The following is an 18,865-nucleotide window of genomic DNA, read 5'->3' on the forward strand; positions in this document are numbered from 1 at the left end:
AACATCTGCATTATACAAGTTTTATTTGAACCGTGTCTGTCTTTATGGATTTTAATATTTGGTACCTTTTCTTTTTCTATGTCTTTACTTTAATTACATTTCTTTGTCAGGTCGAAAAATAAAGAAAGGAGAGATATATTAAACTAACTTTCTTTTTTGGTTATGTAATTGTATTACTCTCTATAAGTTGTTCGCATATGCAAAAAGTGTAATACGGGTAGGGATCCATTGGTCATATATTGTTCTATTCTAATCAAAAAGTTGATTTTGATTGCTTTATCGAAAGAGTTAAAATCTTATCGAGAAATAATTTAATTAACATTCTTTGTGGAAGAGAAAATCATGAACTGTTTTCTTTCAATCTTGGATGTCTCGGGCTACCAAGTTTCGTATAGATACTTCGAGGTCGACACTGACTTATATTAATAGAAACTTTGGGATATACCTATTTTTATTCGGAAACTCTGAAAAAATTAATTAATGAAGAATATAAGTGACCTACAAATATACTAATATATATATAAGAACGATTCATCGTGGGTTATGTAAAATGATGAATAAAAAAATGATATTCAAATTCTTGGTATTGTACTGTAATTGCAGAATTCAGTAAAAAAAGAGTTTTGAAATTTTTAAAAAATAATCAAAAAAACAAATCTTTAAAACAAATAAAAATAAAAAAATCTTAATTTAATTTAAAAGTTTATTTTATAAAAATAGGGAAACGGTGTTAACCTCCTTCTTTGGGTTCATCATCCAAAAAAAAAAATTGTGTAGAAATTTAACAGATGGATAATAGAATAATGACATTTTTTTACCTGACTGGATTTGTTAACTATGTTGACTTTTTGTTTCTAACTAATAAAACCTCATCACGTAAAGTTAAAAAGTAACTTTTTCTTCTTTTCACTTTCCCATGAAGTTACTTGTTCGGAGTACTATTTATCATCATTTTTGATATAATGACGAGATAATCATTACACCTAGAAGAAGTGTCAATGAGCTGGAGTTATAAAATTTCGCATTATTCGACCTAAAATTAGGCCTCGATATTGTAAATATTATGGCGGTGTTGAGCAATGAGTGCTTAATAATTTGCACACAAAAATGCCATGATTAGTTATTACAATTTCTCCTTTTTTTCTTAATAAAATAATGTAATTTAAGGTTTTGGGAATTGATGGGTTTGAGGACTGTGATGGATATGTTCAAAGGAAAGAAAATGGGTCCCTACGGTAATTGAAATAAACAAAGTAAGGCAAAGCTTTTTACATTTTCCAATTTGACAACTTCTTAAGCAAGGCTCTAAAGAATATCTATTAATTAATATAAAAGATGGATGGTATTTGCAAATATTAGAAGAGGATACAATGATTTAATTAAGTTTGTATAAGAGAGAAGAAGTGTACATATCATTTGTTTGATCCATCTTGGCCGATTTTAAAAACTGTTAGTCTCTATCATGATTGATTTCAAACATCATTTCTTCCGTACACCGTCAAAACGTTTGTGCAACATGGACGAATTGTTATCAGATGATGTAAATTTTGTGCTCACCTTTCTCGAAGCCATAAAGCATCAAGACATTTAGGACTTAAGCACAAAGATACAATCTTGTTTTCAAGAGTTTGGTATATGTCTAGATATTTCAATGCTATAATGTACTAATATCTCTATTACACTGCTTTCACCAATATATATGGATTAAATAAGGGAATGTTTGGTGATGTTTGGGAAAAGTTCATATAAATATCTCATAAGTTAGAGAGTACAATTCAAAGTGAAAACCTAACGCGTACGTAACTTTGAATTTGTTTGTCAGAATATTTAAATAGCAGTGTATTGAATTCATTTGTAGCAAGCCTGTAAATTAGGATTCGATATCTACGGACCGTGTACACGCATTCTTTAGTATTTTATAATGTCACAGCCACTTTTTGATGGGCTTCATTTCTATCAGTTTATTTATTTCCGTGAAACTCATGGTTCTCTCATCGGTCGATTTCTTACTGGGATAGTACAAAACGGTTTCGAATTACTCTGCAATACTATCAAAACAACCAATCCATGTTTTGTTCATACTTTCATGATATTTTAAATCAATACTTACAATCACTTTGTGTTAGCATTAAATCAATACTAACAATCACTTTGTGCTGCAATCCATGTTTCTTAATAAAATAAAAATCTCTTGAAAACTATTTATGTTTGACCCAAAAAAAAAGTTTTGCTATACTAATTATGGTACAAATGAAAATTAAAATGTATACGAAGATAAAAAGATTCCAATAACTCGCAGATTGACAAAGGAAAACTCATATTCACAAGTAAAGACGACTGATTGTGGTTGATATGTATAGAAAGAACTTCGATTTTTGATAGGTTGGTTCACAATCACGGAAATCCAAAATAAGTTTAACCGTTGTTGGATAGTCCTAGTATACTATAATTTTTTTGTACTTAGGCAAGCTAGTTCATATAGAATATTTTAGGTGAAATAAACGAGAACAACAAAACAATATGAAATAATCTAAATAAACACATAATCAGCGGTTGGTGAGTTCCTATGAACACCGGATAATACGCAAATTTATTGAATTGAATGATCGAGAAGCACTTTCCGTGGCCAACATTATCCTTTTATATTTTAATTAACAAAAGATTGGTTATAATTTCACTTTGTGATTATATATTTGTAAGGTTGCTGTAGACTTTGGTTAAGCTAATGATGACTAAACGATATAGGATCCGTAGCTACTTTGCTACTAGTATAATTTTAGTGGCTCGTTAATTTCTATATTAGTGGAGTATCTTTGCAGTGTCGGATAGTGGGTTTGAAAAGTTTTGGTTTGGAAAGAAATAGATTATACAATATACTATACAGTTTACTTTTAATTTATTGGTCATCCAAATAAAATATTTTGTTTTTTTGTCACCCATCGCATGGAAAAAGAAATAGACTTGAATTTTGTGCTGTTACCTTCATTAGTTATGAAAAAATAGTTCTTTCATAATCATAAGTTATATGTACTAATAATCAGATGACGAAATCCAAAAACTCAAAATTGTTGGAGATTTTGAGTTTTCACTAGGGTAAAAATATGCGGGATCTGATATATGATCCGATCCATTCCAATTTTGTTTTTTGATATCAATAATTTCTGCGCACGATACTTGGGGGACAAAAGTCATCTGAAAATGCATTTCTAGGCCCATCATCACAAATCGTCGATTAGCAACCATAAAAAAAATAGAGAAACAAATTATATTGCCTTTCATTTTGGGTTGCGTTGTGGATTTCACAAAGAAGTTTGGGCCATGCATTGTATTTGGGCTTGTATGGTTTATTGGATAGTAGTACTTTGTTGATTTCTAAAATATTGGTTATCTTTGTTAAGTATTAGAATATTGCTAGATTGAGGTACTTGTAAATACCAAATATATGTTACCTACCATTTCATAACAAGTGTGATTTCCTGATTAGTAAAAAAGTTAAACTATTAACATGTAAGCAGATCTAATTTAATACAGTATGATTCTTTTATGCAATATTTAGAAGTGTATCCAAAAGAAGTTGAATTTCAACATTTTAAAAGAAGTATAAATTTCTTTGACAAAAAAAAAAAAAAAAAAAGAAGTATCAATTTAGGTAATCATAGATATAAAGAGACAGTCCTATATCCAGAGAGTTAGACAAATGGAATAGATTTGGTTTTGACATTTTGTCCAATAAAGCGATAAAGATCAGTTGAACTTACACGTCGACAAATGTCAAGACGTGAGAACAAGAACGAGGGTAAAATTGTAATTATATCAAACCACACGCTCGCTTGCTTTGAGCATATAAATAGGTTCTTCTTCCTAGCAAACATTGCATCGAAGCAAAATCGTAGGCCAAATGGGAACGGAAACGGTGTCGTTTAAGTGGGAGGGTAAGAAAGTCGCTCAAGTCAACGGTGTCACGGCTGAGAAAGTTTGGTCGGTTTTTTCTGACTTCTGCAACGTCCAAGAGTGGTTCCCATCAGTCGATACGTGTTACCGAGTCCAAGGAACCGATGGTGTACCGGGTCTGATCCGATACTGCTCCACCACCAAAACCAAGGAAGAGGGAAGCAGGTGGGCTAAAGAGAAGCTGGTCAAGATCGATCCCATTGGACGGTGTTTGAGCTATGAGATCCTCGAGAATAACGTAGGGTTTAGATCTTACGTGGCGACAGTCCAAGTAACGCCAGTGGACGGTGAAGATCAAGTGTCTCGAATCGAGTGGTCGTTTGTTGCCGATCCTGTTGATGGTTGGAAGAAGGAAGACCTCGAATCATACGTTGACTTTTGCCTTCAACATATGGCCAACAAAATGGAACTCAATCTGTAATATCTTTTTCTTTCTTCGTTTGTGTGTTTTTACCGTACGTGTAAGACTAGTTGGTGGGTTTCATGTTAGTTGAAATTAAATAAAATTGGATTCGTACGTTATATTATTCTGCCATTACATTTTAGCTTCGATTTTTTTCGTCCGTTGCAGCTGATTTGCAAACAATAAAAGTAAAGTATTTGACAAATTTAAAATATATTCTAAAAGAATATCAACCATAAAAATATTCTAAAAGGATGTGAACCACGAAGAATTGTTCTCTAAAAATGTATTGGAAACGACAGCATTAATTACAAGCGTTATACGAATCAAATAGCTTTAAGAATTTATTATGTGAGTCTCGGGAATGGATTCTTCGGTCACGTGGCAGATATTGCCATACGTCAGTCTTCTTCCTTGTCGGGCTTATTTGGCCTTTGTTTGGGCCGTCATCTTTAACAACTTTTTTTTCCTTTTTTTGACATCAATATATTAACAACTTTTCAAACCATGAACATGAACAATGTGTTTAGAGGATTATGTAAAAGTTTCAAAGAAGAATTCACTTGAACTGTCTTGGGCTTTTCACTTGTTACTCTTAGGACGATACACAAAAAACCATTGTCGTCACGAACCAAATTGTCTTGGGCTTTTCACTTGTTATTTCTAACAGCCTTTAGGCTTGGCAAGACTAGTGGATTTGAAGTAAATGTTCCAATTTTAGAAAAAATATTGAATTTCCATACCAGAAAAAATGAATTTCCAAACGTAACTTGCCTTATCAACAACAGGCTAACACAAACTAGAGACTAGAGTGTTGCAAAGACCATAAAAGTAAGTAAATTCTTTCAAAATTAGAGATGATATAACTAAATACAAATTAACTAAGAGTAAGAGTATATATAAATATATCTCCGGAAAAAAAGGTCTGTGTTTTGATAATTAAGGAAAAACATGGAAAAAAGGTCATATAAAAGACCAGTTGAGGAACATGAAGCAGATACAATGAGGATCTTCGTCGTCGTTCAACACTTTCCACCCAACAGCCTTCTCGTACGTTACTGCTCTTCCCATGCTCGACATGCATATTCCTCCATCCATACACATAAACCCCTTCACATTTATTATTGCTAATTAGTATTTATGATTTCATCAATACCGTTACACAATTTCTTTTCTTTTTTTCTAACTTAAGCTAACTAAATGCATGACTCGGTTTAACGTACCTGTTGCATGATCTGAGGGAATTCGGAGGATAAAGTCTTCTTCCCGTTGTTGTTGTCGAAGATCTTGTCGAGAGTGATATCTTGAAGTGCCACCAACGTCGTCTCCAGCATGTCTAAACCAGCTTGGTTCGCAAATGTGAATACCGGAGATAAGGCCTGAAATGATCAAAACCAGTTCACTTTCCTTGTTATAGATTATGTATGAGCATAATCGATGTTCTTGAGTGAGTAGAAGTAAGAAAATTACCTTGAGTGAGCAACACATGACAGCGTCAGGATGGTGCCAAAGAGACTTGAGAAGATCAGTTCCATGAGGTTTGAGAAGATCAACGCCAAGGTAACATCTATAAGAGTGAGAGATCCAGCGAGCGAGAGTGTGAGCTTCGGGTGACGCGGGTGGAGGACGCAAGCCACTTAGCTGATGAGAAGAAGGAGAGAGAGCAAGTGCGACCCGTTGAACCGACGCGATCACACTTCTTACATACTGTCTAGCCATTGAGGCTACATTCTCTTGCATATGCATCTCAAAAGCTAGCTGAAACGCTATAGTCATAACGGACTTTGAGTTTCCTCTGCTTCCACATGAATCTCCGGCTGTTCTGCTCCCTACGTCTAGAGCCGACGCTAGGTCTAGCGTTCGGTTAGGACTCAACCCCTCCTATACATAATTCGATTTATAAATTAGTATTTGATTCAACTAAAGTTAATGATTTTGATTGTTATATGAATTGAACGTACTGATTTGGAATCTAGAGGAATGATGCGGAAACCGGAAGGAATGATTGGTGCATCATCAGAGAAAGATGCGTCGATTGGTGCAAATATAAGCTCTGCGCATGATTCAACTGCGTTCTCATCCACCCCACTGCACATCTATATCATCAAACAGTACAAAATTATATATATTAGAATCATAAAATTGAGTAGTTGCAACAAGACTAATAACGTCTCGCTATAGAGTCTATCAATGAGCAAAAATTATCAAAATAGATATAATCTTGAATTGGTGTTTGCCTTTAGAAATGTGTGTGTGTTTTTCAAATGAGACCACACAATCTTTGCGATTTTAAACACATTTCAAAACAGATGTCAAAAAATTGTTCTATTTATTTTTCACATGTTGGCACAAATGAAAATTAGGTCTTACTTGCAGAAGGAAGATATCAGCAGGCATCATCATGTCTTCTTGGTAGTGCCCCAAGCTCTCAAGCTTAATGACTTCCATAAACTGGAAAACAGAGGACATAAAAGGGCATTAGTTTACTTAGTTTATTCAAAAACGTAGTTACATTGATTTGACTTTGAGAATCTCTTAGTAGAGTACTTGCCTCTTCATTCTCTATAGTGTGAGCTAGAGGAAGAATGACTTGACCACCAAAGCTCCCTGGGCGAGGGATTGGTAAGCTACAAGGGCCTGCTTTGATGGCTGCGGCCGAATATGCATCGATGCTATTGTCTGCCCATTCTTGTCTATGTTCCCTCAAGAACCGCAGCAGAATCGAAGGTGGAACATTCTACACAAACAAAAATAATATTAGTGATGGATGAAAGGGAGTAAATTGAGAATCTCACTTTGAGATTTGATGAGCTTAATTACTTGTAATAACATGGAAGCTTTGGCACATAAGACCGCGCTAGGCATAGAAGTGTAGCCATTGGCAAATGGGAGACTTGAAGTCATCATCATCTTTGTGGGAGAGGAGTTCACAAGAAGAGTGACATCATCGATACCATCACTCTCTAGGATGGACCATCCTTCATCGCTGAACCCATTCACTGCTTCGTTGAATCCTCTGACATTAACAAAAACAATTTTAGGTTTTAGAAGACGTAATGTTTTTTTAAAAGTGTTTTTGAAGTGTGAGAAGCTCTAATTACTTGCTAAGCCTTTGGCTAAGTGCTCTAAGAGCCGCTGGTCTTCTTCCCCAACCTGTTACGTTAGGTTGTGAAATCTCTTGAGATATTTGCCTCAAATAGCGCAGAGCCTGCAAACACCATAAGTTATTTACACACAGTTTTTTTCTTTTCAAATACATGAAAAACAATGTGTCTTTAATTAGGAATCTTACGGCCATTGTAGTTCTTTGGGCGAGTAAAGTGGAGGACTCATAGAGAGAACGAAGAACTTCTGGCACACTCCATGGCTACAAACGATTTCAACCAGGTTATTTGAATATATATCATTGGCACCAAAAAGTATATAATAATGACTAGAGATAAAGAACGAATTGTGAAAACAGAGGAAACACTTCAGTTTTAGACCAAGAATTAGGTTTCTTGTGTAAGAAGAAAAAAATGATAAAACTTGTGAGGCTACCTCAAGATCGAAATGATCGACAATGTGAAGAATGGATCCACCTCCTTCGCAAGGTCTAATGAGGTAACCACTTGGTAAAATCTCTGCCCTAACGAAATGAGGAGACGGAGGCATACTTGGCCCGTTTTGTGTATTGTTCAGTGATCGTTCGCATATCTGCAATAACATCTTAAATTAGTATCATCGAATGATCAAAAGAGAAACAAAGCATCGATGTTAAGAGGATAATTACCACAAGGCTCCCGTCTTCCATTACAGATGTGTAACGTAGCATCCAGAAGTCACGAGCTGGTGCCAGTGTTGTCGGCGCATAAAGCTTTCATGAGAAAGAAAGAGAGGAAAATTTAGTTTTGTGTGATTCGATTATTTGGTTTGTGCTGAAGATAAAATCATCTTTAGGGTTCTTGATCATCAATACCTGCATGTAGATTAGTTCAAGGGTTCCACCATTTGCAGTGGATAGTACGTTAACTATATCCAGAGATCTGCAATCACGCAACCAACAAGGCTTATCCTTTAGGATCTCCGCGACCTGCGAAAAAAACAAAACAGAAATGTGATTTATGTTCTTGGTTGATCTATGAGGATGTACCTATTAGAAAGAAGTGAGAATAGTACTTACCCTTGTGGGATCAAGACCCACAAGGCCGCAAGCACGAGCAGCGATTCCCGTGCATCCATGAGAAATAGCAACGATTCCTATGGAATCCGGACCAGGCTGCAGATGAAATTAGTCAGTAAGGAAGTGAAAATGATTGAATCATAGATAAAAGAAGACGAGATAGACTTATGAGAATTACCTTCATCCCAGGCATTTGGACCCACTCGACAGCGGTTCCAGTCGCCTTGGAAATGAACTCTGTTAAAGTTTCATCCGCAATGGACAATAATCTGGAGATACACTCAAAGAGATTCATTGATTTAACAAAGATATATAGAAGCTTTAAATGGTGGCAGAGAACAAAAACTGACTCAAAAGTGTGTCATGTTATTTAAAGCCAAGAATTGTTGGTTCTAACTTACCCAGCAGGACTAGCATCACGAGGCTGATGTTGAGGGGTCAAGTGGTGTTGACCACTCGTCACCACTGACTCACAGCTAGTATCTGTGGTAGCCAAATTCCCCTGCTGAGAGCGACAGACTATTTCAATTCCTTAACTTATGTGTCAACTAATTAATGTGAATGAATCAAATAAATTAATCTATCTACGTTTTGAGGATGTTGGCGAAAATAGCTGTTCTCATAAACCAAGTGAGACACTTGCTTTTGCAAGCGGTCATTCTCTTCCATCAAAAGCTTGTTCATTGCCGTTAGCTTCCTATTCACAGCTTGAAGTCGTGACGCCTCTTTTCGCTGTTTTTCTCTACACCTGTATAAACTCACAGCGCCAAGAGTTATAAACCTAGAAAGTTTCTTGGGTGTCAAGAAATGATGAGAATTAAGAAGAAATTGAACCTGCGGTTCTGGAACCAGACTTTTATCTGTTTAGGCTCGATGTTGGAGAGGATAGGACATTCGCGGATTAGCTGTTGGCGGCGCATAGAGCTCGGTTTAGGACAGTCATTGTAGAGTCTCTCCAGAGCTTCCACTTGTTCAGGAGTGTACCTCACGTACTTCCCGTTGTCCATATTGTGACTATTATTGCTTCCTCCTCCCATCTTTGATCCTCTCCGATCTCTCTATTTAATTTTGTTCCTTTATTACAAAAGCAAATATTATTTAACACAACCTAAAAAGTTATGTATTCTTGAAAGTACTGATTTCTTTTGGTATATTTCAAAGAACTTTCTTGATATTCTCAAAAAGATCCGTGTTTTAACTTTCTTAGTGAAATTTGAAATGTAATCAATGAATGAACGTGACACTTGATGAAATCTTGAAAAATCTCAAAGATAAAATATAGATCTTGTTTAAGATTAATAACCTATATATGTGTAAATAGAAAGTGATTTATGAGCTTAGTATGATCTTGTCTCTTAATTAGGTCTTTAAAAGGTTCAACGACGGTACAAAAATTTTAACTTTCTTCTGCATATTTATTGGAACCTAAGAAAGATGCAAAAAAATTCTCTTTAAGGAAAAAGAAAAAGAGGGGAGGATTCTTATAGATACCGTAAAAATATTTGTTTTTGATCACGCTGGTCTCTGGAAGCAAAGGAAGATATAGGAGTTTCTTGCTCTTGCTGTGAATTCTCACAAACCCATCTGAGAAATTTCTTTCTCTATCTCCAAATCCCTCTTTCTCTCTCAGTGGATGAGTAACTTCCTTCGGAAAAAACGGTGAAGCATGCTTCAATGGGAACTACAAGATTCAAACCTCAGACTCTGCTACAGTTCAACCACTTTCTTCCTTACTCTTCCTCTCTCTTACTTATCTCTCTAGATAGATCCACAACGTGAAGAGTCAAGATTTGCGAAACTTGTATATAAGATTTGTAGTGGGATGAGAGAGAAAAGCTTTAGTTTATGGGTGGGTGTGCTTTTTGTTTTATAATTTTTATTTTAGGAAACTAATAAATAGAAATGTGTGTATGAAAAAAAAAAAAAGAGACATGTGTGTCGGGCTGTGTTGAAAAGGAGAGAAGTGAGTACCCTTAATACCAGACAACCACCACTTCTCACTTTTTCTCATTCTTTTTTTTCTTCATTTTAATTCAATTTTGAAGTGTTTCTTCTGTTACTTTTACTGCAAATTCGTTTAGCCTTCCTTTCAAAGTCACTATGAGAAACGCACAAATACGTCACATCAACATCATATATAACAAAACAAGTATTGAATTCAAAACCTTAATTCCTTTGTTTTCAGTATGGTAAATTCATAATTTTCATGGCTATTAGTTTGCTCCTTATTAGAACTTCTTTTGCCCTTCTAATCCAATGTGTATGTGGCAGCAGGCGCCGCCCCAACATCTTTATTACACAGAATTGGATAAATATATAGGTAATGTACATCTACACTCTACACTCCACACTCCACAAGTTAAAAAAATTCTCACTTAAAACCTATTTTAACACATGTATTAAAAATATACGACTTTCTTGGACGGTTATGCATCGCACAACCACAGGAAACGATTTATTAATATACAGATGGCTAATCCAGGAAATAATCTTATATGGGTACAGTTATAAAAAATCAATAAAAAGACATCAGCAAGGTTTAAACTTGGGTTAATGTGGGGCACCATTAAGTAAAAAACCACTAAACTAAATACATTTTTAATTACATAATGCAAACTTATATAAGATTTATAGAATTGAGTATCGGGCACATGCCCCACCCAAGACTAACGTGGGTCCGCCCCTGTATACAGAAACATTATATACAAATATTATCATTTGAAAATTGGTTTATCCGTACAGTTGCAGGCCATTTTAATACTTTGGCGCAAAGAAAATTTTGCATGCGTATTGTTATACATTTTTCGACCATTTTTAAAAATAACATATGAAATTAAGAAGTGGAAGTACATATCCAGTCCCATTTTTAATTAATTTCGGGACAAAGGAAGGTATATAATTTAAAGAACATACCTTATAATAAATGAAAATTCAAATGGTAGTTGAAGAAAGGACAGAATGATGAAAAAGTTGCATGCGTCCTTGATTTCTTGTAACGCAGATAAAATCCCATGTAGTTATCATCATTATCGTCAATCATCATTCCTGATATAAACTTAGAAATTTTTCATAATATGATCATTGTTACAGTCGTGATATTTATAATGAAATTTTTAGAACCAGATGAGACATGCATGCAAAATTTATCGACATTGTCCCCTGTGATAAGGCACACTATATTCAAGCCCATGCACGATTTTCTTATATTACTCATTATTCACATCTCTGGTTCCAAATTTTGAGGATATATTCTGCGTAAGGATAGATACTGTGTTAAAAAAAGAGATAGATACTGTTGATCTAATAACAGTTGAAACTCAAAATATAATATTTAACACACAAAAAATTAAGATCTTATATATGCTAGTAGTATTTGAAAACAAAAAACAAATAGTTAGCCTTTATAAAAAAAAAAAGTAAAAAAAAAAAAACATATATATATATATATCATAGCTCAAATATGACGATTACCTTGTCTTATTTTTTATTTTAGCGTTTGTGGGAATGTGATGTAGTTTTGTCGTGATTAACAAACAGGTTTTACAAAAACAAAAACAAAAAAACAAAAAACTCAAATATACTACTATCAGCTGTGTTTGAATATATTAAAAAAATGTTTGTTAATTTTTTATGCAGAGTTTGAAGATAGTTTCTACTATTCACTATCTTATAACAAAATGTTCAAGTACACTATGTATTTATTAGTTAAAGCTAGAATAAATATGCAAGAAAAGAGTGAAAATTAATAATGTAAAATATTGAGCGTTCCTCACTTATAAATTTCTCCAAGTGTTTTTTCTTTTGTTTTTATCATATAACAAATTAAATTATCGACTTTTCACTATAATTAATAAGTATATTTTTGATAGAGACATCTATTCAAGACTATAATGTGATGATGAGGAATATAATATCTGTGAATCTATTTCCTACCGTTTTAGTAAGCTGATGAATCTTCTTCTTTTCTTTCTTTACAAAAAATCTTATATGTGATTGATTACCTCAAGAACTTTCATCTCTTCATGCAATCTTAGGGAATATTCAATTAAAATATCAAGTTGAAGTCTCTTTCATAAGTAACATTATTTTGTTACGAAACTTAGCATTTAAAATAAACAATTTTTGTTCATTTATTTATGGTTTGATTAATTAGTTTAAAACGCTACATACTTTCAATAGTATATTTTAGGCTGTTCACTAAAATCTAGAATAAAGCACATACTTAGTTGTCACTCATCATAATTCTCTAATGGGTCTTTTCTTTTATCTTCGATCGGCATGTGATTATATGTCAACGGTGCCAAAGGACCGTTAGCTTTCTATAAAGAACAACGGGCGTATGTATAATGTATACATGTGTAAATATAATTTAAGCAATTATAGTTAAGAATGTATTATTTAAACAACACCTTTCTTAAAGAGTATACAAAAAAAAAAATAGTGGACCCTTTGATAATGAAATGTATGCATAAGAGTATAAAGCAAGCAAAGTCGAAAGTTTCCACTAATTTAGTGGACGTATGTTTTCTATTATTATTTTGCTCTCTTTTTTTTTATTGTAACGATGACATGAAACTATAATGACATATTTATATTAAAGAATGATATCTAATCTCTGCATTAATATTTTCTACTTGTTAAGTGTATATATGCTTCTAGCCCTAGGCATTCGTTTCTTACAGATCAATTGAGTCTTAATGATAACACTAAGTACTAATTAACTACACCAGAAAATTACTATAGATAATTATGGCGGGAGAACGTACGGCTTTTATAATCGCCAACCTAAAATCTACTTTACCATCTTCTAGAGAAAACATTAACAATTTTGATGCATTTTTATTAGATGTCTTTTGTCCTTTTATCAAAATACATAAATAAGACCTCCTAAAATATGAATTATCTAACTTCACTCTTCTTTCATTATAATAAGTTCAAGAGTACAGAAATTTCCGTTTTATTTAACTTTGGTTTAAATATCTTATTACAAAAAAAAAGTGAAAAACGAAAATGTTAGTAGTTTATAACCGAGTAGCTTTATAGTATGAAAAGATAATGGAGTACTACTTAGAAAATAAGAGAAAACGTTTTGGACTGGGATGTAAAATAAAATAAAATAAAAATTAGCAAAGGAGGAGTAATTTGAAAAAGGTGAAAATAAGAATGATAAACAGAAGGAATGTAACTTTTTGGGTGGGGGAAGATTAAAACAAAATTTATCGAAACGATGAGTAAATTGAAAGGATTAACCCCACACAGAAAGAAAAAAACAAAGGAAATCAACTTTTGTTTTTTTGGGTATCATTTTGTTTTCAACATTAAGGCAAAGAGTCAATGCCTCCCACCTGATTTGATTTTTGTCAGGTCAATGCTAAGTCACCTCACAACTACCATAATACTTTCACTTTTCATTTTAAGTTCTTTATTTTGTTTTCGTAAGAAATTTTTGATTATTTAAAAACAAATTAAACCATGCTATTTTGATAGTTGACGAAAACAATAAGGAAAAATGAACTTGATAAAGACGGTAATAATGGCAGACCAGGTTTGGTGGGTTTGCTTCTTTAACGAATCCAAGGTTAAGATAAAAGGGCTTTTATTACCCAAAGACTAGTTAATTGCATGATTTTAATTTTCTACTATTTAACCTTTTTATCTTGTTATATTATTTTTCCACATACATTAGAAAATTTATTAATAACATGGTTTGCATATATCTTTTACTGTTTTACTAACACAAGAAGAATGTTTCTTAAACATAACATTATTTCACATTATCTACATGTGACATATTAGATTTATATAAGAAATATATCAAATATACTTCAAATTTGTTACATATTCCGGAATTATGTAATTGAACTAAAAATCATAAGACACAATTAGTTCCGTACGTACCGGAGAGAACGATTAATTATATTTCTAAGGATGATGAATACTGAATAGGTTCTAAACTTTATTAATACTCTTAAGTCGTAAAAGATTGGAAAAAAAAAACTCAAAATAATACGAGATTGAATACATTCCTCGTTTATAATAAATAGATAGATACCAAATCCCAAGAAGTAAAAACGAGGAATGTATGTAACCATTAGGAAGAACACGAGCGCGTGAGAACAGTACACGTGTCTCATATTTTGGCGTGAAGAAGCTGGTAAAAAAAAAACTGGCTCCAGACACATTCCTTTCGACAGTCGTGTCGTCCGTTTGCTCCGTCACCGTAACGGATTACTAAAAACTACAGTATTCAATTCTATTTCCATATGAGGTAAGTTGATGACGATTCTCATGCTATTTTCCACTCGTTGGATCGCGATCATAATTAAGTAAAACTTTAAATGTTTCGGTTATTTAAAATGCTTGAAATAATCAAATAAAATTTGATACTAATAAATATGACTTCTTCTTTTTTAGTTTAATGTCATTAATCACTTTGTTGTGTCCATTCTATACTATTATTTATTTTATTTATTACACCTAATCATATTTGTTATGCACTATCGTTCAACCTTTAGTATCCTATCATTAGTTGGATTACAAAATAGGACTACTATAATAAGTTAATTTCTTAAAGTACTAAAATGTCTAGAGTCCAGATAGACATTGCAAAGAAAAAAACATGATAATTCATTTTTTCATAGAATAGAAAATAGAAGCCGTGAAACCAAAGATAAGAAAATAAAATTTAAATAGTAACAGAAACAGAAAGTTGAAAGAAAATAAAATAAAGAGGCACGCCAATATGCCAAAGGCGCACAAAGAAATAGAGCGGTGCTCAGCGTGGGCCGACAATTAAGTGGTGGGACCTTTTTTTAAGCTGCGTTCGAGGCTAAACGGGCCACCACGGCCCAGTACTGAATATTATTATTATTTTAAAATTGTATGAATTAATTTGTGGGTGATTCCGTAATTCTTTGATTTCTTTATCGATTTAAGAAAGTTTATGGAGAATATTCGGCGGCCGCACTTTTATGCCAAACCAAATCTCATCTTTAACAAAGTACTGTAGTGGTGAGATCTCGAATATTATATTTTAGCCGATTTAGCTATAAAGGCAATATCTGTATTGCACACTTATTCAATTTTCCTAAATACACTTAATAAGAAGATTACACATATAATGAATAATAAAACCTTTCATTTCATTGATAATGACAAAATTTTGAACCTTTCAACTTATCATTGATAAAATGATATGCATAAATAAAATTAAATGTTAAATTTTGTTTTGTTTTGTTTTGTAACTTAGACTTTGGGCTTTGCTCTAGACCATACATTTTTTTTTTTTTTTGAGAATTATGAGTTTGATGCCTATTGGGTTTATATTTTACATGTCCAGACTGAGTAAAACTCATAATACTCTTGCCCCCGTATAATTTGACAAAAAGGCCCATTTTATGTTTTGTTTTGAGAGCGAGATGGTTCCACTTTGGCATTTGGTTGCTCACTTCACAACTTAATTGTTTCTTGCATATGATGGCTTAAAACTGGTTGTGAAATATTTTGGTTTTGATCAGGATTCTATTTTATTTATTTATAATTATTGATCAGTATTCTAGTAAACACAAGTGTGTGATTTTGAAAATCATCATTTGCTTATTGAAGAACAATGTTCACTAATGAACCCAACACACACATTGATTCTAGGGTGTATTACATGATTTACATCGTAGATATTACATCTGAAGGCCGCAAGAAAAATAAAATGCTATTACATCTGAGATATTGAAGTCTTTAAGATTTCTAGTCGAAGATATTATGCATATATACTTACAAAATTATTCCATGTGAGTAAGTTGAATGCAACACTATACTCATTAGGAACCAACAAAGTTGTGATGTTGATGTTATGTACCACTAAAGTGAAGTTTTTCAGGAGGTTCTAATTCACAATAAACATCAAATACGAGGTCGATGTGGATGCTATAAAAAAGTGTTTTACGTGGACGATTAAGATCACATTGATAATGATGAGAGAAATTTACCAAACACTGAGTTCTGGTATGGTGATATAAAAGATCATTTTCAGCTCATGTAGAAAACATAGCTCATGGGGTTGTTAGCTTTTTTGTAACATTAAGTTTTTTCCAACATCTTCCTCATTTGAGATTTTCTTTTTAATAATTAGAAAATCCATAACACAATTGAGATAATGCGCTCTTCCGTCCCATCTCGCACCAAATCTCACTCTACAATATAGCATCTTTTATGGATCAAACTCGAGTTTTTATAATATGTTAAATTTCATAGTTTCTAACTCGATTAACCTACTATGACTCTGAATTATTAATCTAGTTTTCTTGCTATATGTATGATCTATCAGTCGTATCGGATTCATAGTATCGAAGTTGCAAATAAGAATCTTGTTTTTTTTTCTTTCTTTTCATTTTCTTTGGTTGTACGTAAAGGCGTAGACTCAAAGAGTACAAGTTCAAAATTCAAGATATAGTTAATTACAGAATTCAAGAGCTTGACCAAAAAGAATTGAAAATAGTTAAATGAATTAGTTATAAAATAATGAATAGTTTTTGGGATTCACCTCCCCTTGTTGTTAAGCAAATGTCTAACTTCGTTGGTTATAATTTTAGTAAATCCATTTAAGAATACAAGAAAAATAAAAAAGAGAGTAACACATAGTCAAAGCTCCTCTGTTTTAGCTGTCCTCTGTCTCGTTCTCATCTCTCACATGAACCATAACTTTCTCTAACATCACTCTCCTTTACACAACCCCAAAAATAGACCTCACCTCTCTCGTCTTCTCTATTCTCTCCGCTCCTTAATTTCCAATTCCAACCTTCTCTGTTTTGCCTTGATGGAAAAGATAGCTCCGGAGCTCTTCCTCGTCGCCGGTAACCCGGACTCTTTCGTCGTCGACGACCTCCTCGACTTCTCTAACGACGACGGCGAAGTTGACGACGGCTTAAACACTCTTCCCGATTCTTCAACACTCTCCACCGGCACTCTCACCGACAGTTCCAACTCCTCCTCGCTTTTCACCGACGGCACTGGCTTCTCCGACCTATATATTCCGGTAATTTTCCGTTATTATTTTCTCAAATCCACGCCAATATTTATGAAATAGTAACACTTTTTTCTTCTTCTTCTTCTTCTTATTTAATCAGAATGACGATATAGCAGAATTAGAATGGTTATCAAATTTTGTGGAAGAATCATTCGCAGGAGAAGACCAAGACAAGCTTCACTTATTTTCCGGTTTAAAAAACCCTCAAACCACCGGGTCGACCCTGACCCACTTAATTAAACCCGAACCCGAACTTGATCATCAATTCATCGACATCGATGAATCCAACGTCGCCGTTCCTGCCAAGGCCAGAAGCAAGAGATCACGTTCTGCAGCCTCCACGTGGGCTTCCCGTCTTTTATCCTTAGCCGATTCCGACGAAACCAATCCCAAGAAGAAACAACGAAGAGTGAAAGAACAAGACTTCGCCGGAGATATGGACGTGGATTGCGGAGAAAGCGGAGGAGGACGACGTTGTTTGCACTGCGCGACGGAGAAGACGCCGCAATGGAGGACGGGACCTATGGGTCCGAAGACGCTTTGTAACGCTTGCGGAGTGAGGTACAAATCAGGGAGGCTCGTGCCGGAGTATAGACCGGCGTCGAGTCCGACGTTCGTGATGGCGAGGCACTCGAACTCTCACCGGAAAGTGATGGAGCTCCGGCGACAGAAGGAGATGAGAGACGAGCATTTGCTGAGTCAGCTTAGGTGTGAGAATCTACTGATGGATATCAGATCCAACGGTGAAGATTTCTTAATGCATAATAATACTAACCACGTGGCTCCTGATTTTAGACACTTAATCTAGTTTTCTATTTCCACGTGGATAATTTCGCAATAATTTGTTCGTTTCGTTTAGCTTTATTTTTTTTTTTTTCCTTTTTAACATTTGTTTTTCATTTTCTGCAGACTACTTCTAGTACTATTGATATATTTGATAGCTTTTGTTTTTGCTCTTCGACTTCCCGAAATTTTAATTAGAAAGTTTATAAAATAAGAGAAATATGGTAGAAATAAAGGAGTTAATTAATGATATACATATCAATCTATTTCTGGTTTTTAATACTAGTCACGAAAATAATTGAATCCAACTAGAACCCAAAATAAAAAATTCCAAATAGTTGTTATTTCCCTTTCTCTACTGTTTTTATTTTCATAAAGTGTTAAGCGTGTTATGAATTTGGTTGCAATCGTCGTGTGTGATTAAGAACAATATATTCCATTCAATTTAAAATCAAATTCAAATAAAAAAGTAAAAAACGTTCTTATTCACCCAAAACACTGGGATCCGGAAGCTTAATAATTATTCACAGATGGGTTATTATAA

The 18,865-nt window shown here is 33.8% G+C and overlaps 3 protein-coding genes across 3 annotated transcripts; 2 read left to right on the forward strand and 1 right to left on the reverse strand.

Moving 5' to 3' along the window:
- Positions 1-3,847: 3,847 nt before the first annotated feature.
- AT4G32870 (Polyketide cyclase/dehydrase and lipid transport superfamily protein) lies at positions 3,848-4,545 on the forward strand. The gene has a single exon (NM_119440.3). The coding sequence runs from the start codon at positions 3,899-3,901 to the stop codon at positions 4,370-4,372; it is 474 nt and encodes a 157-aa protein (NP_195013.1). The 5' UTR covers positions 3,848-3,898; the 3' UTR covers positions 4,373-4,545.
- A 524-nt stretch (positions 4,546-5,069) lies between these two features.
- On the reverse strand, positions 5,070-10,381 carry HB-8 (homeobox-leucine zipper protein ATHB-8). The gene is made up of 18 exons (NM_119441.5): positions 10,008-10,381; positions 9,351-9,590; positions 9,105-9,264; positions 8,918-9,021; positions 8,695-8,785; positions 8,517-8,612; positions 8,313-8,426; positions 8,127-8,210; positions 7,895-8,050; positions 7,647-7,721; positions 7,456-7,562; positions 7,175-7,370; positions 6,906-7,091; positions 6,725-6,805; positions 6,316-6,450; positions 5,825-6,235; positions 5,578-5,733; positions 5,070-5,464 (listed from the first exon to the last, which is right to left on the reverse strand). The coding sequence occupies exons 2-18, from the start codon at positions 9,551-9,553 to the stop codon at positions 5,318-5,320; spliced, it is 2,502 nt and encodes an 833-aa protein (NP_195014.1). The 5' UTR covers positions 9,554-9,590; positions 10,008-10,381; the 3' UTR covers positions 5,070-5,317.
- A 6,691-nt stretch (positions 10,382-17,072) lies between these two features.
- GATA9 (GATA transcription factor 9) lies at positions 17,073-18,558 on the forward strand. Its single transcript, NM_119442.3, has 2 exons — positions 17,073-17,547; positions 17,639-18,558. Exons 1-2 carry the CDS (start codon positions 17,329-17,331, stop codon positions 18,344-18,346), a joined length of 927 nt encoding a protein of 308 aa, NP_195015.1. The 5' UTR covers positions 17,073-17,328; the 3' UTR covers positions 18,347-18,558.
- Positions 18,559-18,865: the final 307 nt, after the last annotated feature.

The sequence above is a fragment of the Arabidopsis thaliana genome, chromosome 4, assembly GCF_000001735.4.
Source record: "Arabidopsis thaliana chromosome 4, partial sequence".
NCBI classification, from domain to species: Eukaryota; Viridiplantae; Streptophyta; class Magnoliopsida; order Brassicales; family Brassicaceae; genus Arabidopsis; species Arabidopsis thaliana.

What these genes read in the sequence shown, in the direction of transcription:
- AT4G32870 (NM_119440.3), top strand. Translation starts at nt 3,899, where the DNA reads ATGGGAACGGAAACGGTGTCGTTTAAGTGGGAGGGTAAGAAAGTCGCT.
- HB-8 (NM_119441.5), bottom strand. Translation starts at nt 9,553, where the DNA reads ATGGGAGGAGGAAGCAATAATAGTCACAATATGGACAACGGGAAGTAC. An exon ending in GTCTGGTTCCAGAACCGCAG is followed by an intron (nt 9,265 to 9,350) that starts GTTCAATTTCTT and finishes GAGTTTATACAG; the next exon opens with GTGTAGAGAAAAACAGCGAA. An exon ending in TCCAAATGCCTGGGATGAAG is followed by an intron (nt 8,613 to 8,694) that starts GTAATTCTCATA and finishes TTTCATCTGCAG; the next exon opens with CCTGGTCCGGATTCCATAGG.
- GATA9 (NM_119442.3), top strand. Translation starts at nt 17,329, where the DNA reads ATGGAAAAGATAGCTCCGGAGCTCTTCCTCGTCGCCGGTAACCCGGAC. An exon ending in TCTCCGACCTATATATTCCG is followed by an intron (nt 17,548 to 17,638) that starts GTAATTTTCCGT and finishes TTATTTAATCAG; the next exon opens with AATGACGATATAGCAGAATT.